The 23,353-nt window shown below is 38.3% G+C and overlaps 2 protein-coding genes, 1 long non-coding RNA gene and 1 pseudogene across 3 annotated transcripts in view; all 4 read right to left on the bottom strand.

Moving 5' to 3' along the window:
• Positions 1 to 4,793: 4,793 nt before the first annotated feature.
• Positions 4,794 to 8,557, bottom strand: LOC146635618 (uncharacterized). The gene is made up of 3 exons (XM_085347944.1): positions 6,041 to 8,557; positions 5,574 to 5,691; positions 4,794 to 5,479 (listed from the first exon to the last, which is right to left on the bottom strand). Exons 1-3 carry the CDS (start codon positions 8,508 to 8,510, stop codon positions 5,233 to 5,235), a joined length of 2,835 nt encoding a protein of 944 aa, XP_085204070.1. The 5' UTR covers positions 8,511 to 8,557; the 3' UTR covers positions 4,794 to 5,232.
• Positions 8,558 to 10,627: 2,070 nt separating this feature from the next.
• LOC146635600 (uncharacterized) overlaps positions 10,628 to 23,353 on the bottom strand; it is a 342,244-nt gene continuing 329,518 nt past the window's right edge. Inside the window, exon 3 of the long non-coding RNA XR_014905120.1 lies at positions 10,628 to 10,734. This is a non-coding gene — a long non-coding RNA (uncharacterized LOC146635600). The remainder of the gene's footprint in view (positions 10,735 to 23,353) is intronic.
• LOC146635617 (toll-like receptor 13) lies at positions 14,274 to 15,119 on the bottom strand. The gene is made up of 3 exons (XM_085347964.1): positions 15,008 to 15,119; positions 14,602 to 14,719; positions 14,274 to 14,520 (listed from the first exon to the last, which is right to left on the bottom strand). The coding sequence occupies exons 1-3, from the start codon at positions 15,117 to 15,119 to the stop codon at positions 14,274 to 14,276; spliced, it is 477 nt and encodes a 158-aa protein (XP_085204090.1).
• Positions 17,523 to 21,967, bottom strand: LOC146635616 (uncharacterized; annotated as a pseudogene).

The following is a 23,353-nucleotide window of genomic DNA, read 5'->3' as shown; positions in this document are numbered from 1 at the left end:
TTTCGACGTCAGATCGGCCAACTTTTTTTTATAAAATTCGGGTAATATCACCACAGGTTACTTTGGCATGCTCTCGACAGCGGCTCGGCCTTTTCATAGGAAGGAAAATGTTTTTTTTTAGATTAATAGATAAAAAAATAAAAATAATAACTGTGCATGCAGTGCTTTACATTTTTTTTATTTTGCATTATCATTGCATTGTCAAAAAGTATTTTAAATGATGCCCACCTTTCATTTCCCATTAATACATTATTTCAAATTAAGAAATATTTGGGAAAATTAAGTTTTCTTGCTCACATTAAATTTAATATGAATGCTTTAATAAAGATTATTTCCTAATTAAAAATGATGACTTGATTCATCATCAGACAGGGAACAAAACCCGAAAACTTCTGGAGCTTTGACATTTCCTGCTGTTGAAGACATGGACAGAAAATTGCAACTCTCATTTTGGACCTATGTTTTAATTAATAGTAAATTTTTGTAATCAGCTTCATGTAATTATTTGAGAATACAAAAGAAACAAAGTAATCTCAATAAACTTGCTTTTTGTGATCACAAAGGTTTAATTTAGAGGTAATCATCTAACTATGAGAATGTTGCACATTGATGTGAAATGGTGAAGACTACCAATCATAAATGAGATTAGGAGGCTGTGATTCCACGATACAAACCTTGTGATTGGCAGTAATTATACGTATAACACGGGGAAGTTGAGATCCTTTAGAAGACTGACGGGGGGAAAAGGAGTTTTTCAAAAAGTCAAAGGGGGGACTGTTGTGTCACTGCCAGTAATGACGTCCGATTGGCTCTTTTGTTTAGGTATTTTTCTTGTACGCTGTGGTTTGATTGGTTGCCCAGTTTTTGTTTTTTTTGTTTTCCCCCCCCCCTTCTCGCGTTGCATTTGTTTGGCTTCTTTACAAAAGTCTTCTCCTTCTTCTTCAACTTTACCTCACTTCTGTTTTGTGTCTTTCCATGTTTCCTGCTTCTGTTTTTGCCTTTTTTGTTATCTGCTCTTTTAGATTTTGTGACTTTTTGTTCCAAGTCCCTAACCTTCTTTTTATTTTTTCAGGACAGAATTGCCCCAGGTTTTTGTTTCAGTTATATACTAAACAAAACCCAAACCAAACCATGCATTCGCCAAACAGACTAAACCCCTCACCTTCTAATGTTGATCTGTGCATCCAGATGTTATAGTTGGTTTAATGCATGCAATAAGGTGTTATTATTTAGATGGCCCGTTGGTGGTTTTCAAGTCTGAACAAGGACAATAGCCAACATTAGTATCTCTAATACAAAGAGTTAGTACCATATAATTTTTATTTTCCTTCATTTTACTGGTTTGGTTTGTTTCCTGCTTTTCAAGTGAATAGTATTGTTTACAAAACACATAATCCAGTTAACTATTTTTATTATTATTTGTAATTATTGTCGTTAGATTTTTTTTTTTTTACATTAAGCATTACTTTTTTGCTATAATTTTGTTTTGTTTCAGATGAAAATAAATGGAAGCTCATTTTTATGCTTTTCAAACAAAGTTAATGAACAAGAACCACAGACTTTATTTGGTTTCTGTTGTACATGAAACTACAAGGGGGTGGTTTGACTTGTTTTTGGTAGTTCAATTTTAAGACTGGAAGTAGAACAGAAACTGTTAAGTCTAATTGCTGAACGTTGCCATTGTGTTTCTTAAATTTGTACAGTCTTAGTTCAAGCAGTAGGATCAAAGCCATTCCTTTGATCCTGACCACCTCTCCAACCACTCTGTGCTGGGGGAGGTTTTATTGTAGATACATCCTATCTGAAAGATCTGTTTCTTTTGACGTAAGCTTCCTGGGTTTACGACCCTTTGGTCAGCAGGAGGTCTGACACACACACACACACACACACACACACACACACACACACACACACACACACACACATTCTTACAGAACTTCACACATATACATAAAATGCTTTGTCTTAGAACCAAGGGGGCGTGGCTTTGTTCTGACGTGTTTTGTGTGAACTGTCTCTAAATAAAAGGCAGCAGGAGGAGGTCAGATCTGGGGGTCATTTTCGTGGTGGACACAGACGAGGCCTCCCTTGCGCAAATAATCGATCGATCGACTGTCTTGTTTTCTTCATGATGAATAAGTCTCTAGAATTAGTGGGGTTTGTGGAAACACAGACCCAACAGAAACCGTACAGAACTACAAAGAAACTCTAGTCACAGCTTTCCTCAAGACTCAGCATGGCAGCTGGTTGGTTTCCACTGGTCTTCAGGTAATACAGAATCAGGCATTCCTTATTGCTGCTCTGTAAGGAAACCTCTGCAAGAAGAAAATAATTTAAATCTATTCAAGGTAAACATTAAGAATTTTGGATGTCATTGGATAGCATTTTACTATAACTTGTGTTCACCTTTACTAATTCACTACTTGATGTTAAGTGTCTTACTCAGTATGAAAGGATGCAAAGGAAACAAAACTTTTTTTTCTCATTTTAAATAAGTTAAAATGGCAAAAAAGCACCAATGATTGTATGACATCAAGGCAGCACAACTGTCCTGAAATTAAGCCTTTACATAGATAAAAAGCCAGCACTCCTTTTATTATTTGCTTCATGTTAGCCAGTAGATGGTGTTGTACTTTCAGTTTTTACCTCCTCATTTTTCTTCTGGCTTCAGCAAATTCATCTCCGCACGAATGTGGCCATGGTTTCCGCCACCTACACACACAAGTGCCCACATGTGCCCCATTAAGCATCACATTGTGCGAGTAAAAAAAGGTACTGATGACATTTTACCTGCTATTAAAGAAGGCGACAAATGACATACATATATTGCCTGGTAAATGACTTAAAGCTCAGTGAACCTTTCAGAACTTTAGAAGTTTGAAGATTTGGTTTTTTTTTTTTACAATTACGTTTACAATCGATTAATTTACCACTAGTTTATACACCATTAGAGTAGAGGTGGGAAAATAATTTTCCCATGAGAAACTGGGATTGTTTGGGAGTGCTGGACTAATATGGCCTGGTAAATGGTCTGTATTTATATAGCGCTTTACTAGTCCCTAAGGACCCCAAAGCGCTTTACATATCCAGTCATCCACCCATTCATCATAGAATGAACGTAATTCCAAATCCTTCCTGTTTCTGTGAGCTCATTTTTCTCCAGTCATGTCAGAGCCAAGGTTGCATCTTTACAACTACAGCTTAAGAAAACAGATTTCCAGAATCGTTGAAGCCCAATATGAGTAGAGAGTCACAGGTGAGGGGAGCAAGAAATCTCTGGCTTTGTTTCCAAGTTGCAGTGCACAAACAACGACCATGTCCATTACTTTTAATTCCACAGTTGAAAGTGTCTATTAATGGATGTATTGGACCAACAATTCACCCTTCTTCTGGACAATGGTCTAATCTCTATCCAACCGGTCAATTCATGGAAACAGAAATGACAAGTCAGGATGAGTTAGTCTGAAAATTAGTAATCTGGATTCGGACTTCTCTGAGCTGAGGCATTTAGACAATTACGATGTGTTCCAATATTGTATGTGCAGTGTTTTTGGACGAATATGAGCAGAGTTAGTGACTGAAAACACAATTTTATCACCGATTAAAGAATATGCATCACGAGCCCAGCCTTGTTTTTCTGTGCGACTATGGCTTCAGTCTGAAGTAAAGTTGGCCGTTCCTTTCCTTTTATATGAGTATATGAATTACACTGTTGCACTTAAAAGTATCTGTTTGAAATAATAAACATACTTTTTTTTATTCACACAATCAGACCCTTTGTGATTGTTTTCAGACTTACAAACCAAAAACTCTCAGACTTTTTTTTCATTTTCTTTTGTTAAATTCAGTGTTGGCAAAGGAGTGTCTGGAAAGTATGAATATATACTTGATTATAAATGTTGTGTTAAATATAAAAAAAAAAAATCCAAGGCCTCAGCACATCATCTGAGAACCGCTGATGTAGCTGGAGACTGCTGTCAGCAGGCCCCACACAAAAACCTGTTTTGTTAGTATTTAATTTTTAGGTGACAAACTAACACACACACGAATACGCAGGATCTGTACGCAAAGACAATCCTTTCGGTAGCTTTTTTGTTTGTTTGAGTTGTACTGGCCTATCAAGTTTGAGAACACAGGTAAGACTTCTTTGTGGAGAATTAAAGAGGGAACAGATTTTCTCAAGAGTTGTTTCAAAACCGTTGGCTACTGTCTGATAAAACGTTAGCTTTTTTATTATCTTTTTAAAATATTTATCTGTAAACTGTGACAGAAGTGACATACTTTGACCTGAAACCGTGGCTATCATCCCCAACACCTACTAATTGTCAAAGGTGGGTGTCTATCAAGTTACTTTCAAATCTGGGACATAGAGTCCCAGATTTGAAAGTAACTTGAATTAGAATAAAATTTACCTAAAATATGGTCACTACTGGGCAGTTAGGCTAGAACATTTGGATTTCCTACTGTGCTTAAACCTATCACAATAAATTATAGGGGGGAAAAGAACAACACCATTATGAATTTATGGTTATGATTTTTTTTTAAAAACATTTTTGGTGCTGTTAATGGAAACACTGAAAATGATGTAATAAATAAAACATGTAACTACTGTCATGTAAAAACATTGTTTTGCCTTTATTACAGCTTACCATGTTGCTATGTTATAACACATATTATCATAGCATTTCTTTCAAGCATATCAATGATGAAAAAAAGTTTTATTTATACTTTAATGGCAAAAAAAGAAAAAGAAAAAGTAAATAGCACATTCACTCCAGGAAAGTCCACCAGACCAGAAAGTGTTCACTGAGGTCACAGGTCAAGGCAGCACAGGGCTGTTTTCCCTTTTAGAACCATTGAAATTGAAGTGAAACTGGAATGCAGTTTGTTTGCAATAAGCTGGCGATGGCTTCCCCCCATTGCATGTCGCATCCTTCTTACACGGTATAAGATGTGAAGATTCATGTGCTTTTCTGCGCTGAGGTGTTTTTTTACTGTCCTCAAACTGCTCTACCAGTTAGTAGCTCAGTTTGAGTAGAGTTTGTTTTTCCTCCTTTTGTCCCTGATGTTATTTTTCATTGTTGTTCTTACCATTCTACCTCTCTCCAACCTGTCTTCCAATGTGATGTTTGTGCTATGTATCTATGGTCGGAAGGGGTCCAATTTCACTGCATTTTGACTTGATTGATTGATTGATATATACAATCTATGATTTTTCCACCTCGGTAAATCTCACTGGATGACTCTCTGGTAGCCAGTGAGGAGGCACCTGTGCTCAGCAGGGTTTTCTTCTCTCTTGAGAGCTTGTTGTATTTTCTGCCAGAAGACTCCAGTGTGCTGAACAGCCTGTGGCCAACTCAGGTAGCTACGCTTCTTCACCAGACTCCTAATTTGGTAGTATGGAGACAGCTGCTTGGCTGGTATGTCCTCCAGAAACACCATGATCAACACATCCTTATGTTCATCAAACAGACGGTAGCTAAAGACACCACACACAGAACAGAACAGACAGTTGAATAAGCATAGGAGCATAGTGACATCATCGGGTGCAAGGACAAAGATGTTGACAATACCTGGCCATCTGGATTTCTCTGGAGCACCACTCACTCTGCAGGTAATGCTGGCTGATCACACAGATAGTCTTCCTGCTGTTATAGATGGCATCTGTGATGTTTTCTACAATGGGCTTACCTGTTTTAAAAATGCACAATAGAAATGGCAGGTGAATTCTTTGTGAAATTAAAAGAATAATTCTTGGTCCTGATTAATTTGTGTCTGCTGGTTTTGAAAATTCTGCACTGGCTGTCGTGCTGATTTCACATTATTTGGTATAAAAACGTAACACTTAACAAATATAGAAATGAAAAACAGAAATGGGTCCAAACCAAGTCTGAAAAAAAGAAGTTTAAATTGCTGACAAAGATATTAAGAGGAAGTGAGCAATGCAGAAGAACGAGCAGGACTTTGACTCAAACAGTCAGAATCAACATTTCGGCTTCTCATTTCCAGCATTTCATAGTCATCAGAAAAGCATCTATACCTGGTTCAAAGTCTCTGTGGTGCAGACAGAGTTTCCAGCCCTGTTGACCCTCCAGCTCTGGAAGCAACTCTCCACAGACCCAAGCTTCATCATGAACATTGTAGGAGACAAAGGCATCGTAGCTGTGAGGAATACCTTTCTTCCTCCTCTTATTATCATAGAGGAAGGCCAGGAAGAGGTAGTAGGTATAGGTGAGGTGCCACCTCAGGAAGTGGTGAATGAAGGATATAAGAAGAGTAAGCACAACTAGAAAAAAGCTAGAAATGAAGCAGAGAAAATTAGCATGCATCCGACAGGAGTCGATTTCAAAGTCCAGGAATTTTTTCCCCTGTTGGCTCACAGGAAATGCACAAGTGTACTGGTGAGCATTAACGATCTGTGTCTGGCTGCTGTTTTGAATCCACTCATTAAAATCAATGCTAGAGCATTCACATGTTAGGCGGTTGGAAGCTAGATCCAGATAGGTCAAAGCAGGGAGGGAGCTGATCACATTCTGACTGACTAGTGTCAATGTATTGTCGCTGAGTTTCAGCCAGGTGAGTGCCGACAGTTTAGCCTCAGCCAGGAAATCCAAAGATCTGAGTTTGTTGTTAGAGAAGTCGAGCATTGTCAGGTTTGGGACAGGCCAGAACACTTCAGATGTTAAATTTGAAATCTCACTATTAGATATCTTCAGAGACTTCAGCTGGGGGGTGTATTTAAATGTGTCGGGGTGCAATGACCCCATAAAAAATTTCTCCATCCATAAGTACTCTAAAGATGTCAGACCATTAAGTACGTCTGACGGAATATCCTCGTGAGTTTCCCTTTTATCAAAGATAATAAGTTTCTTCAATTTGGTTAAATATGAGAAAGGATGTGCATGATGTTGTATTTTCTGATTTTTGGTAATATGGAAGACCAGAGTATTTAAGTTTGTTAGTCCCCTAAAATACTCTTTTACGTAACCCCTACATGACACTTTAAGAGTTTGGAGACTTTTAAGTTCTTCAAATATTCCCGAATGATCAATGCAACTGTCGTCTGATTGTAATTCCAAGTGATCGAGGGAATGGAGTTTTTTGAAGTCTCCTTCCTGTAAATCTGCCAAAGTGTTGTTGTTCAAATACAAATATTTTAGTTTTTCTAAATTTCCTTTGAAGCTATGCTCAAAAGAAAAAATTCCATTCGTTTCTATTTTCAGGACTTTCAAATTAGGCAGATTTTGAAAAATATGCGGTGTGATTCGGGAAATGCGATTGTGGTTTAGATTGAGGTGTCTGAGTGCCCTCAGATGATTAAAGTCAGAGCTGTTGAGTTCGCTGATGACATTGAAGCTCAGGTCCAGAACTTCCAATTTGGAGAGTCCCCGGAGAGCAAGCGGCACTTTGGATAAAACGTTCTTCTGCAGGTCCAGGTGCTTGAGCTGTGTCATTGATTGGAGTGCATGATCAGACATTGTTTCCATCTTATTAAAAGGTAAACTAAGCTCAGTAAGTTGGGAGCAAGACCGCAGCAGGTTATCATTTGCGTGGGTAATTTTGCTACTCCCTATATCGAGAATGTGTAGAGAAGGAATCTGGCAGGCAATATCTATAAGACCACGTTTTATCGGAATTTTCATGAAGTACAGTTTAAGATGTTTAAGTGAGGCAGCAGTCTTTAGCATCTTGCTGTATGCCTCAAAAGTAACATTATTCCCATCCAAGTAGAGGGAAGTTAGGCTCCTCAAGAATGTTTTGTTTGTTACATTCCATTCAATCTTACTATTACATCTCCTGAAGTCCAGTAACTGCAGATGAGGAAACATGTCTTTTGTAATACTGAATTTTCTGAGTTTACACCAAATTATATCCAGTTCCCTAATGTTTGAGCTATTTAAAGGCAGGTCGGAGGACTGGAAAGAAGTAAAATCATTTCCCCCAATGCACAAATTTTGTAAGTGTGGAAGTGTTAATACTGGAGCAATAATTGCAATTTCAGACAGAGAATTGTAGCTCAGATCTACTGAGATTATGTTGACCAGGGACTGAAAGGCTGCCTGCGAGATGGATGAGATCAGGTTTTTATTCAGAGATAATTCTTTTAATTGTGAAAGACCCCGAAACATATTTTCTGTCACCTTTGAGAGGTTATTTCTAGCCAAGACTAGAACCGTTAACTCTGCCAAGTCTGCAAAAGCTCCATCATCAATGTGTACAATCACATTTATTTCAGCGTTTAAAATTTTGAGCTTAGCTAAACCTCTTAAATCTTTGCAGGTGATGTTTGAAATCTTATTTGAGGAGAGATTCAGTGATGTTACATTTCTGGGAATGTCATCTGGAATAGCAGTGAGGTCATGGTCAGTGCATAAAATGGATGTATTATTTTCCTCTTGAGGATAGGGAATTATGCAGTTTTTCAGTGAAAAAGCATGTGAGGGGTTATAGAAACAGAAGCAGAACAGAAATGAGCTGAGTAGCAGAGACACACTTCCTGTAGCTAGCATGTTGAAATGTTGTTTACTTCAGTTTCAGTTTTCTGACAAACTTGGAAGGGGCAAAAAAAATAGTTGTTCATAACATCTGAAAATGACAGGAGAAGAAATTACTCTTAACCATTCAGCGTTCACACCACAGATAGCAACAACATGACGTCTGGTATTCAAAGACACTTTGTATATAGTTTTTATATTGTTTATTTTATGTAATATTCAATAATGATCTGTACATTTAGTCTTTTTCATGGAAGCAATTTTTTATTCAGTGTTTTCATAAAAGCCTTTGTATACATTTACTACTACTAGGGGGAACAAATGAGATTTAAGGCCTGGACAAGTTTGAAACCTTTTGTTCTTCACATTGGAAAATGACTGAAAATAAAAATAGCCAGCTCCTAATTTGATAAATTCTGCACCCAGCTTTGAAGTCTGCAATGTCACTGAATTGCAGCCAGATGATGCTCACTTTACGTTTTTACATTTCTTCACTTTTTCCCAACACATATGCATTCCCCTTCTCTCTGTCTACCTGGCCTGTACCACTACACTCGGTGTCTTCAGAATGTCTACCCCCCTTCCTTCTTCCACATATTGGCATGACCCCAGTCTGTCTTTGCATGTGATTGGCTGCATGGTGTGCCCATAAAAAAAATTCTCTCCCCTGTCTGCATGGATTTTTAGCAAGGCTGAAGTTTCAAATCTCACATACCAACGAGCCATTAACAACACATGACACATGAATTTATCTCAAAGGCCAGATATAATTGTGTCAGGAGCTGGGTGTGGCCCAGGGGCCGTATATGAGACGTCCACAGTCATCCATTTGAAGCTTCACTGTTCACATTTAAAAATGATGCTTAGCCAGTGTATTTACAGTCATGGCAAAGGGTTAGATTTACAGATATCCATAGGTGATGGCATGGACTTAATAAAAAATGTACATACCTACGTTAGTGTCACTTTAATATACAGTCAGTTTCTTTTTTTTAACACCCCCCCCCCCCCCCCCCCCAAAAAAAAAACCCCATTTTGATTAAAAGAACCCCCAAAAACTCTTTTCTTGACATTAGTGAACTAGCAGAGCTAGGCCAAGCAGATGGCCCCATTTTAGGGAACAAATATGAAGCAGCAGAGATGAGGTGCTACATAAAGGTTTCCTTTTTGCTTGCTTGCTTGGTAACCTAGAGCAGTTGCTGATTAAGTTCAAAATGAAATAACTTGCCTGCTTTAATACTGCTTAACCTCTACTTTCTAGTCACTCATCAGCCTAAAGTTATTTCATGCTATGGATTCTCAGAAAACATGTAGTGTAAAGTACATGGAAGTAGATACCCAAACTCTGAAAAATACAGAATTGCAACTACCATACCCACAAACCATAGATAACACAATACAAACCTGCATACTGCTTAACCTATAGTTATTTACTGTTGTTTGTGTCATATGACATGTAAATGTACCAACACAGTCCAACAGTTTACACTTAAATTAACTCCACCTGAGGATGATTTTGACTTTTCTCACATATTTTCATTAGAATTGCAGTAATTCAGTAATAAAATATAAATAAAATCAGACTATGGCTAATTTGTTTTTAATATACCATTTTTAGAGTTAAGTTGTTCCATCTCTAATAAAAAAAAGTCCAGTTTAAATTGTTTTTGCAAAGTAAATGTTATTTGCATTAAAACTGACCATATATATATATATATATATATATATATATATATATATATATATATATATATATATATATATATATGCAAGGTCAGTGGTTTTTCATTAAACAAGATAAAAGAAACTTACCTATTCCAAAAAAGAGTTGTTTCTGTCACCAGCTTGATAACAGAACAAAAGAAAAAACCAAGCTGTAACCATTGAGGTCAAACCGACAAAATATAATGGAGTAAATTCAGAGTGAATCACTTGTACAAGGAAGAGGAAGTTGGATGGTTCACTCCCACAGATGCTGCTACTTCTGCAGTCTGTCTACTCAAACCCAAGTATGACTGCTCCCCTCAGGCAGGAGGCTCCGGTCCATTCGCACCAGAACCTCTCGCCACAAGAACAGTTTCTTCCCCTCTGCTGTTGGACACATGAACAATAACCACATGATTGTCCCCGCCAATAACACATGACCCTACGCTGTGTCACTGCATCATTTCATGTTTGGCACTGATCACCACCTGCACTCATGTATATATCTTTCTACGTAGCACTCACAATTCTTATTCTCATGTATATATCTCATGTATATCTCATGCACATATCTTTCTTTCTACATAGCACTTTAATTCTTATTGTCTGCACTGAAGCACCGCAGCAATTTCCTAATGTTGTAAACCTCAACATCTGGCAATAAACCCATTCTGATTCTGATTCTGATTCTGATTCTGAAGTAAGACACCACAATGAAAAAAAAATTACTTTCTGCAGCTTGCATGCTTGTCTTCGTTTTTCCTTTTGTTTTTTCATGGTTTTTTCCCCAGTATTTTAGATGAGCCTCGACCGTTGTCCAATTTTATTTATTGAAAGGGATTTTTCAAAGAGATCTTTTAATTGATTTAATCATTTTAGCATTTTTGAAGTCCAGACAAGTTGTGCTCTGCAGCCATCCTCCCTGCCCTCACATCTTAAGTGTGCACAAGTGGGTTGCTTGCTTCCTGTTTCTACTTTGTGGTCTTTAAGAACACTCACTAATAATACTTCATGTTTCTGTATATCCTGTGTGAAATGTCATGTACATTACTGCACAAAAGTTTCCTCACCCAGGGGTGTCCAAGACAATGGTATGTATCTATCCCCATTTGACAAGGATGATGCCATTATTAAGCTTGTCTAGCCACAGAAAATGGCAGCATGTGAGTCACAAAGGTGAAAAAAAAATGCCTGAATCCTTTTAAAAGCTTTGTTTTTTGCAGGTTTTATAAATTTAAGGTTTTACCAACAAATAAACTTAGATTTTGTTTTCAAAACTGTCAAATTGTTCAGATTTTGAAAATGTAATTGATTTTCAGTATGTTAGTTCGCTGAAAATGTTGAAGCTCAGGTCTAAGAGTTGAGGTCAAAGAGAGCAACTGGGACCAAGTAACTGAGCTCAGTGAGATTAGACCAAGACTTTAGCAGGATGTCATTTAGAGCGCCAGTTTTCGCAAATATTACATCAAAAACTACTAGAGGAGGAATTTGGGAGATGACGTCTGTGAAATCAGGCATTCAGGGTTCTGTCTTCCCTCCATTACTTGAATTTAGTATAAGACAAATGATACAATGTTCATAATGGGGTGTTCAAACCCCCAGCTGTTCACAGAAGATGACTGTTCCTTCTTCAGCCTGGTTCTGCTGGAGGCTTATTTCTATTAAAATTGGGTTTTTCCTTTCCACAGTCACCAAGTACTCGCTCAAAGGGCCGGTCACCAGTCAAAATGCCCAGGCCAATTTTTTGTCCCAGTCCAGCCCTGCTCTGAACTAGCGGGCCTGCTGAAAGCACAGACCCAACAGCTTGCTCTTCTACTGCCTGGGTTGGTACACAGGGGCCACGAGGAGAACAGGAAGGCCACACAAAGTGTAATTAACATTGCCCAAAAAAATCCGCAGATCCTCCTATCTCAGGAAAAACAGTGCTGTCACAGGTGACCCCTTACACCCCTTACACACACACCCCCCCCCCCCCCCCCCCCCAATGCTACCCCTGCCCACTCACCTCACCAATCTGTGCCACAGTCTGACTAACCCCCATAACTCAATAACTTGTACTACTTCCAAACACTTTGTTCTCCAATGTGTCTTTCTCTTGATTATATCTACATTTCTCCTGTTTGTTATTTATTCCTGCTGTCTATTTATATTTTATTCCTACACAGATGTCGTGGAGCACCCATAATTCCATAATTTAGTTGTACATGTACAATAAAAGCGCTATTCTATTCTATTCTATTCTATTCTATTCTATTCTATCCTTTATTAGAGAAACTGCATTTGCAGACGACAGGGGAATTAAAATCAAACAATCAAGATGTAATTACAGTGCAGTCTTTCACCTTTGATTCAAAGTTTGACTAAAGTATTGCATTAAGTGTTTAGAAATTAGAGACATTTTAATATACAGTTTTCCATTTTCAGGGGTTCACAGTTGATAAGAATCGACTGACAAGCTGTTCGATGGCAAAAGTGAGGCCTGTGACCTTATTACCATTATTAAGTTTCACTTTGTCAAATTCATTTGAGTCACTTCAGATCAATGTTTAATGAAGCACTTCATGAGGAAGCTGTACAGTTTGCACCCAAGACTTCTGCATTCACACAGTGCACTGCGGTCAGTATCATAAACTGATACCCTCCCACCACACAGGCAGGAGGCTCTAAGGCCGTAAGACTGATCAACTCCATTGCTCACTGATAACTCAGTTGTTCTGATGCGCTGCACTGTTTTTGTTCGGTTTTATTTTATTTACTATGCTTCTACTATGCTACTATTCTTTGTATTTAAGCACACTAATCTGTTTTTTGTGTGTTTTTTTTAAATGCTGTCACTGTGCTGCTATAATTTTAAAATGCTGCTCCAGTTTAAATGTTTCAATATGCTGCACTATAGTTGTTTTATGTTGGTGACAGGCAGTTTATTTTATTGTTTATTATTTATCTTAATTTTCATGAGGATAATGGAACCTTGAACCTATTTCAAAACTCTGAAACTTCTGTAAAGAGACAAACCACTGAATTACCTTTATTTTAAACACACTTTCCACATGCCAGTAAAATGATATAGTACAAAAACTCATACCATTCCACATCATCAGAGCATCAATAAAAAACAACAAAGCATGAGCTACCGAAACACTGCTGCTGCTGACTGTCACTCCAGCCCTCAGGTAGTGTGATAGTCAGGTGACGTATCAAGGAAACCAGCAGTGTGCTGCCTAAGCATTAGGACAGCAAGGATACATCCGTGTGACCGTGTGACAGTTTAGTACAAGTAACAAGAAACCATACATGTTATATTTTTTGTAACACACAATTAATTATATCTGTAAATACAAATAATATGAGATGATAAACTAGAAAATACATTTAGTCTTCTGGCAGAAGGCTGTTCACCAGTGTGTTGAACAGCCTGTAGCCAGTTCAAGTAAGTGCTCCTCTTCATCAGTCTCATTATTATTTTGTTATATCAGATTATAATAGCATTTCATTTCTAAGCACATCAACTATGAAAAAAGTTTATTCACACTTTTATGGCAAGAAATGTCATTTAGTATATTTACTCCTGACAGGATGAGCACAACAAACACGTTAATATGTTACAATTGTGTACATGTGTTAATAAAAATGCACATATAGTTCTTGTTACATTGAGTTCTACATTTATAAAACAGACAACATGAAATAAGACTTGACACTTTTGACTGAGTCCATAAACTCCAGGAAAGTCCACCAGACAACAAAGTGTTGCTGAGGTCACAGGTCAAGGCACCATAGGGCTGTTTGCCACTAGACACCTACAAGCAACCTTATTGAAACCACAGGAGCCCTGCTGGGCATTAGAAGTACTGCAAGTTTATCCACTTCTGCAGAAGCTTCACCTCTCTGATCCAGAAGCTACCATGTTTACCCATAGACTTCGACAAGCAACCTTATTGAAGCCAGAGGAGTTTCCCCCTGCTGGGCATTAGAAGTAATGCATTTTAGCCACTCCTGCATTAGCGTGACCGCTCTGTTTAAATATACACAATATATATATACAATCTGTGATTTTTCCACCTGGGTTAAATCTCACTGGATGACTCTCTGGTAGCCAGTGAGGAGGCACCTGTGCTCAGCAGGGTTTTCTTCTCTCTTGAGAGCTTGTTGTATTTTCTGCCAGAAGACTCCAGTGTGATGAACAGCCTGTGGCCAACTCAGGTAGCTACGCTTCTTCACCAGACTCCTAATTTGGAAGTATGGAGACAGCTGCTTGGCTGGTATGTCCTCCAGAAACACCATGATCATCACATCCTTGTGCTCATTGAAGAGACGGAAGCTAAAGACACCACACACAGATTAATCAATGTAGAAACTGGTGACATCATTACATGTAAGAACAAAGAGTTGGTAACCATACCTGGCCATCTGGATTTCTTTGGAGCACCACTCACTTTGCAGGTAATGCTGGCTGATCACACAGATAGTCTTTCTGCTACAATAGATAGCCTCTGTAATGTTTTCGACGATGGGCTTACCTGTAAAAACAAAAATCTGACACATCAAACATGTCAGCATTGTGTTCTAAAATGACACAGGTAAGTTACATCAAATTTATCTTTGTACAAGTTAAAAGATTTCAAAGGTATTCTCACTTCTGAGAATAGTGGGGCTTAAATTCCATTCACTCCAACTTTGGTTGTACTTTTTTTTTTTTTTTTTTTAGCAATGGTGAGTAAGCAAAAAACTATTTTTTAAGTCACTGAGGCGTACTGTCAGGGGTTGCTGAGTGGATGTGGAGAAAAGGACTCAAACGCAGGACTCACGGTGAAGATTCAGGGTGTTTATTGTGAGGGACGAATGACGAAAACAGGAGATGGCTGACTGACTGAATAACTGACTGAACGGCTGACTGATCTGAACTTGGAAGGCAAACATGGGGCATAGACAGCAGTGACAACATCAATGACGCGACGCCGACCAGGAGAGAACTGAGGACTTAAATACACTGGCTGAACAATGACTGACAGGTGACAGGTGAGTGAGCAGCTGAACACAATTGAACTAACGATGCATGGAATAAGAACTAGAACATAATGCACACAGAGTAACGTAACACAAAACAGGAAGTGGAACGTACAGAGGATAAACAGTGAACATGAACTGAAAATACTGGGTCAACGACCCAGAAACCCTGACACGTACACTGATGCTGAATCAAATTCCAGCTAATGAGAATCTATAATTTTCTTTTGTGAAATTCTTAAGTCTATACTTTGTTAATTGGGCAGCTACATATATTTGTGTTGGATTGGAACAGTTGACAAGCTCAATGGAGAACAGTGGAGATGGATGATTGTCTCTGGCTAAACATTTTTAAAGTCTGTCTAAAAGTGCCCAATTTACTAATGGCAGCTGCTAAAAGATTCTACAATATTCAACTTTTACATTTGCCAAAATCTAATTTAGTGAAGATTTTCTTACAGGCCTGTAAGTGCAAAATACATCTTTGGTGCTTTTCTCTTTTCAATGCAGTAAACAAAATCAATGAAAGTAATTTCATGTTTATAGATGTTAAATATGGAAGAAACTTAGATGTTTTCAATTTAATTAAAGCTTTGGGTACACATGGCCTTCTAGGGGCTTGTTCATGGTTTCAGCAAAAAAAAAAAAAAGTTCTTCCAGAGTAAACCTTTCATTTTCCCAGATGTAGGATGCTTTGTCAGCTGAGTAGCACATCTATATACTACTTTTTGAGGTTTAAAGATCAGTTTGTAGCGTTTCTCTAAATGGTCAGTCTTTTAGATCTAGCATTCAAACTGCAGTTCATGAGGAAGCTGTACAGTTTGCACCCAAGACTTCTGCATTCACACAGTGCACTGCGGTCAGTATCATAAACTGATACCCTCCCACCACACAGGCAGGAGGCTCTAAGGCCGTAAGACTGATCAACTCCATTGCTCACTGATAACTCAGTTGTTCTGATGCGCTGCACTGTTTTTGTTCGGTTTTATTTTATTTACTATGCTTCTACTATGCTACTATTCTTTGTATTTAAGCACACTAATCTGTTTTTTGTGTGTTTTTTTTAAATGCTGTCACTGTGCTGCTATAATTTTAAAATGCTGCTCCAGTTTAAATGTTTCAATATGCTGCACTATAGTTGTTTTATGTTGGTGACAGGCAGTTTATTTTATTGTTTATTATTTATCTTAATTTTCATGAGGATAATGGAACCTTGAACCTATTTCAAAACTCTGAAACTTCTGTAAAGAGACAAACCACTGAATTACCTTTATTTTAAACACACTTTCCACATGCCAGTAAAATGATATAGTACAAAAACTCATACCATTCCACATCATCAGAGCATCAATAAAAAACAACAAAGCATGAGCTACCGAAACACTGCTGCTGCTGACTGTCACTCCAGCCCTCAGGTAGTGTGATAGTCAGGTGACGTATCAAGGAAACCAGCAGTGTGCTGCCTAAGCATTAGGACAGCAAGGATACATCCGTGTGACCGTGTGACAGTTTAGTACAAGTAACAAGAAACCATACATGTTATATTTTTTGTAACACACAATTAATTATATCTGTAAATACAAATAATATGAGATGATAAACTAGAAAATACATTTAGTCTTCTGGCAGAAGGCTGTTCACCAGTGTGTTGAACAGCCTGTAGCCAGTTCAAGTAAGTGCTCCTCTTCATCAGTCTCATTATTATTTTGTTATATCAGATTATAATAGCATTTCATTTCTAAGCACATCAACTATGAAAAAAGTTTATTCACACTTTTATGGCAAGAAATGTCATTTAGTATATTTACTCCTGACAGGATGAGCACAACAAACACGTTAATATGTTACAATTGTGTACATGTGTTAATAAAAATGCACATATAGTTCTTGTTACATTGAGTTCTACATTTATAAAACAGACAACATGAAATAAGACTTGACACTTTTGACTGAGTCCATACACTCCAGGAAAGTCCACCAGACAACAAAGTGTTGCTGAGGTCACAGGTCAAGGCACCATAGGGCTGTTTGCCACTAGACACCTACAAGCAACCTTATTGAAACCACAGGAGCCCTGCTGGGCATTAGAAGTACTGCAAGTTTATCCACTTCTGCAGAAGCTTCACCTCTCTGATCCAGAAGCTACCATGTTTACCCATACACTTCGACAAGCAACCTTATTGAAGCCAGAGGAGTTTCCCCCTGCTGGGCATTAGAAGTAATGCATTTTAGCCACTCCTGCATTAGCGTGACCGCTCTGTTTAAATATACACAATATATATATACAATCTGTGATTTTTCCACCTGGGTTAAATCTCACTGGATGACTCTCTGGTAGCCAGTGAGGAGGCACCTGTGCTCAGCAGGGTTTTCTTCTCTCTTGAGAGCTTGTTGTATTTTCTGCCAGAAGACTCCAGTGTGATGAACAGCCTGTGGCCAACTCAGGTAGCTACGCTTCTTCACCAGACTCCTAATTTGGAAGTATGGAGACAGCTGCTTGGCTGGTATGTCCTCCAGAAACACCATGATCATCACATCCTTGTGCTCATTGAAGAGACGGAAGCTAAAGACACCACACACAGATTAATCAATGTAGAAACTGGTGACATCATTACATGTAAGAACAAAGAGTTGGTAACCATACCTGGCCATCTGGATTTCTTTGGAGCACCACTCACTTTGCAGGTAATGCTGGCTGATCACACAGATAGTCTTTCTGCTACAATAGATAGCCTCTGTAATGTTTTCGACGATGGGCTTACCTGTAAAAACAAAAATCTGACACATCAAACATGTCAGCATTGTGTTCTAAAATGACACAGGTAAGTTACATCAAATTTATCTTTGTACAAGTTAAAAGATTTCAAAGGTATTCTCACTTCTGAGAATAGTGGGGCTTAAATTCCATTCACTCCAACTTTGGTTGTACTTTTTTTTTTTTTTTTTTAGCAATGGTGAGTAAGCAAAAAACTATTTTTTAAGTCACTGAGGCGTACTGTCAGGGGTTGCTGAGTGGATGTGGAGAAAAGGACTCAAACGCAGGACTCACGGTGAAGATTCAGGGTGTTTATTGTGAGGGACGAATGACGAAAACAGGAGATGGCTGACTGACTGAATAACTGACTGAACGGCTGACTGATCTGAACTTGGAAGGCAAACATGGGGCATAGACAGCAGTGACAACATCAATGACGCGACGCCGACCAGGAGAGAACTGAGGACTTAAATACACTGGCTGAACAATGACTGACAGGTGACAGGTGAGTGAGCAGCTGAACACAATTGAACTAACGATGCATGGAATAAGAACTAGAACATAATGCACACAGAGTAACGTAACACAAAACAGGAAGTGGAACGTACAGAGGATAAACAGTGAACATGAACTGAAAATACTGGGTCAACGACCCAGAAACCCTGACACGTACACTGATGCTGAATCAAATTCCAGCTAATGAGAATCTATAATTTTCTTTTGTGAAATTCTTAAGTCTATACTTTGTTAATTGGGCAGCTACATATATTTGTGTTGGATTGGAACAGTTGACAAGCTCAATGGAGAACAGTGGAGATGGATGATTGTCTCTGGCTAAACATTTTTAAAGTCTGTCTAAAAGTGCCCAATTTACTAATGGCAGCTGCTAAAAGATTCTACAATATTCAACTTTTACATTTGCCAAAATCTAATTTAGTGAAGATTTTCTTACAGGCCTGTAAGTGCAAAATACATCTTTGGTGCTTTTCTCTTTTCAATGCAGTAAACAAAATCAATGAAAGTAATTTCATGTTTATAGATGTTAAATATGGAAGAAACTTAGATGTTTTCAATTTAATTAAAGCTTTGGGTACACATGGCCTTCTAGGGGCTTGTTCATGGTTTCAGCAAAAAAAAAAAAAGTTCTTCCAGAGTAAACCTTTCATTTTCCCAGATGTAGGATGCTTTGTCAGCTGAGTAGCACATCTATATACTACTTTTTGAGGTTTAAAGATCAGTTTGTAGCGTTTCTCTAAATGGTCAGTCTTTTAGATCTAGCATTCAAACTGCAGTTTGTGAGTCACATGTCATTGCTATTTTTGTTTTGACACTGTAGACGCTGTTTATATTTTTGCAGTGCTGTCAAAGAGAAAAAAAAGATACTGTGGTGTTAAAACTTGATCTTTTTCGGTACCACTGAAAAGCGGAACAAAAAGAAACAATTGTATTTATAGGAAAGAAGACACAGAGTTTGTGTGCTAGCTTCATTAAATATTGAGCTAAAAGTAGAACAGAGGCTAATGAAAAGCATCTATACCTGGTTCAAAGTCTCTGTGGTGCAGACAGAGTTTCCAGCCCTGTTGACCCTCCAGCTCTGGAAGCAACTCTCCGTAGACCCAAGCTTCATCATGAACATTGTAGGAGACAAAGGCATCGTAGCTGTGAGGAATACCTTTCTTCCTCCTCTTATTATCATAGAGAAAGGCCAGGAAGAGGTAGTAGGTATAGGTGAGGTGTGACCTCAGGAAGTGATAGATGAAGGATGCGAGGAGAGTAAGCACAACTAGACTAGAGCTAAAAAGGAAGCAGAGCAAGGCAGCATCTATCCAACAGGAGTCAAAACCAAAGTCAAGGAATTTGTTTCCCCGTTGGCTGACAGGAAATGAGCAAGTGTACTGATGTGCATTAACAACTTGTGTCTGTTTGCTGCGCCTTGAATCCACTGGATAAGACCGTAATTAGAACATTCACATGTTAAAAGGTTAGCAGACAGATCCAGATATTTCATGGTTAAAAGGGATTGGATAACTGTTTCACTGATTACGAACAATTCATTGTTGCTGACATCGAGCCATCTGAGTGCCGACAGTTTGGCCTCTGCTAGAAAATCCAAAGACAGGAGTTTATTGTTGGAGAGGTCGAGTATTATCAGGTTTGGAATTGGCAAGAACACGTCAGATGTTAAAACTGAAAGCTCGCTGTAAGATATCCTCAGATGTTTCAGTTGCGGTGTGTGTTTAAATGTGTCTGGATGCAAAGATCCCATGAAGTATGCCTCTGTTATTAAGTACTCTAAAGAAGTCAGACCACTGAGAACATCTTTTGAAATATCGTAATATCCTCTATGAACCTTGATATTAAGCTTCTTCAGTTTCGGTAAATTTGAGAAAGGGTTATCGCTTTGTTTGGAGCTGTTATGTGGCAGGCTAGAGACAACATTTAAGATCAGAGTGCTTAAGCTTGGCAGCCCACTGAAATGCTCATAAAAATAAATATCACCTTGCATAAGAAGGAACTGGAGGTTATAGAGTCCCTTTAACCCTCCTTCCTCAACATTGTTACACATGCGTACATCTAAATTCAAATAACGAAGGGAAGACAGATTACTGAAGACTCCTTGAAAGAGATTTATAAGCTCATTGTTTTTCAAATACAAAAACTCCAGTGTCTGTAATTTAAATTTAAAAGAATAATCGAATGATGAAATCTTATTGTTTTCAAGATTTAGGATTTTCAAATTGTTTAAATTTTCAAAAACACACTCAGAAATATAGGATATATGATTGTGGCTCAGATCGAGTATTGTTAGGCTTGTTAAATTCCAGAAGTAAGGACAGTAAAGTTCACTGATGTCATTGATGCTAAGGTCATAGACTTCCAATGTGGTGAGTCCTTGGACGGCCACTGGCAGTTCGGACAGTTCATTATTTTGTAATATCAGGCTCCTGAGCTGTGTCATTGACTGGAGTGCATTATCAGCCATGCTTTTTATATTGTTAAATGATAAATTGAGGTTAGTTAGGTGAGAACAAGACTGTAGCATGTGCTCCTTTAAGGTGTAAATCTCACTACTGCTTACATTCAGAGTTCTAAGAGAAGGAATTTTGCAGGCGACGTCTATGAAATCATCATCTATCCACTTTTGTATGTTATCCATCTGAAACTCTTGAAGAGAGTAAGCAGTCTGCAGAATCGCTCTGTACACATCAAAGCTAAGAGAAGTTTCACTCATTTGCAGTCTCGTCAGGCTCTTTAAAAAAGTCTTGTTTGACACTTCCCACTCGATGTCCCCGTTCCAGCCTCGCAAGTCCAGAGACTGCAGATGAGGAAAAATGTCTCTTGTAATGCTGAACTTCTTCACTGAATCCAAACACAGGGTGAGTAGGTTTGAGGTATTTACATGGAGGTCATTTGACTGAAAAGAAATAAAGTTGTTGTAACATACAAACAAATGTTGTAAAGTTGGGAGTCTAATAATGTGATCAATATCTGAAATTTGATGCAGAAGGTTATAGCTCAAATCTACTGAGTGTACGCTGACCAGGGGCTGACAGGCCACAGGGGAGATAAATGAGATCTGGTTCCAGTCCAGAGACAGTGTCTCTAACTTGGAAAGACCCTGAAACATGTTTTCTGTCAGTGTTGCGAGCCTATTTATACTCAAGATGAGAACCTTTAACTCTACCAAGTCTGCAAAAGCTTCACCATCAATTTGTGAAATCCAATTTTTTTCCAAATTTAGAACTTCAAGCTTGAATAAACCTTCCAAATTCATCCTGGTAATATTTGAAATGTAGTTTGACTTGAGATTTAGCAATACTGCATTTTTGGGAATGTCATCTGGAATAGCAGTGAGGTAACGCTCTGTGCAAGTGACTAACACATTAGATTTTTCTGTATAGATAATTGTGCAGTTTTTCAGTGAAAAAGCAAGTAAATGTTCACAATGAAAGAAACACAAAAGAAGTGAGAAAAGCAGCAGAGGCCAAACTCCTGTAGCTAGCATGTTGATCTTGGGAAGCAGTACTGTTTCCACTTAGAGATGGGGGTATTCTGTTGTTCAATATACCTGAGTCGGGCAGGATAAAAAATAAAATTGAAGGTGTTAGTCTGATTACATTACCATGTCATCATTTTAGCACAGAATAAAACAACGTGAGATTTGCTGCAACTAGTGATGAAAAATTCGTGATTTTGATTTGTTGTTCCAGTGAAACCTCTGAGACACAGAGGTTTCACTGGAACAACAAATCAGAATAGTGAACTGCTGGAATCCTACTATACATTTAACTTCAGTGAAAGCTTCATCTAATCCAGAAGGTTACATGAAGAGGATACAAATTGAAACCCACCTAGACTAACATCAAAACAACTAGTAGCTCAGTGATACGCAAGTAACTGCTATCACAGCTGGAGAAGGAAGAAGTAGAACACAAATGCTATGGCAAGGTGGAGCCAGGATTTAAAATCAGGAGTGAGATATAATTATCTCCACCCTTCAAGATCAGCTGGCAAGCCCCATAAACAACTGGTATGTTGAATGTGAGAGCAGTTGACCTGAAAGAGAAGATCATGGCTAAGTTGGCTAAACCTGGACCCTCTGTGCTTATTACCAAGATTACGTGAATTACCCTGTAAATGTCTACTAGCAGATGTGAATGCAGCATTACCGTTAGTGAAACCAACTAGCTGGTCTATGCCACAGCTACAGTGATCCCTGATATGCTTGACTAATAACAATCACAAAGAACAGCAAGACTAGATGACAACATCAAGGCAGCACAGAGGGAAGTTAGACAGATTTCAGAATTGCAGAAAGGTCAATCCATCCATCCTTCCACCCAGTCTCCTCTGGTTGTCTTTATCATCATCACAGGGGGTGCTGGATCTTGTCCTAGCTATCATAGGGTAAAACGCGGGGTAGACCCTGAACAGGTTGTCATGGCCTTTTATGCTCCAAACACCAAAAAAGTCCAAGAAAAGGCCATGGGTGGCAACGGAAGGTTTGTTTTAGAATGCAATTCTGACTTCATTGTTTAAAATTATATGGCGTTTATTTTGTGGAAAATTCTAAACAAAAATCAACCAAATAACTTCTTACAACTTAAAATTTAATGAAAGTTAACTTAATTTGCTTTCACAACTTCAAAAAGTGGTCAAATTTTTTTTAAACCCCCCCGTCGTCCCATCTGACACTTGGCAAACAAAAAACCTCTTTACCACACCCCTCCAGGGTGCTCTTAATCCCTTGATTAATGCGAGGGTCCATATGCTAATAAACCAATCACTTTCCAAAAACTGTTCCAAAAATTAATTACAAATTTACATAACAAAACTAGGTCAGCATATTCCTACAACTTTAAAGAAAAAACAAAAATTAGTAAAAATTGAG

This window comes from Diplotaxodon limnothrissa, linkage group LG3 (genome assembly GCF_057381915.1).
Source record: "Diplotaxodon limnothrissa isolate DT_005_m linkage group LG3, D_limnothrissa_male_GT1.1, whole genome shotgun sequence".
NCBI classification, from domain to species: domain Eukaryota; kingdom Metazoa; phylum Chordata; class Actinopteri; order Cichliformes; family Cichlidae; genus Diplotaxodon; species Diplotaxodon limnothrissa.
Note: the sequence above shows the minus strand (reverse complement) of the source record. Positions and strands in the feature narration are given on the sequence as shown.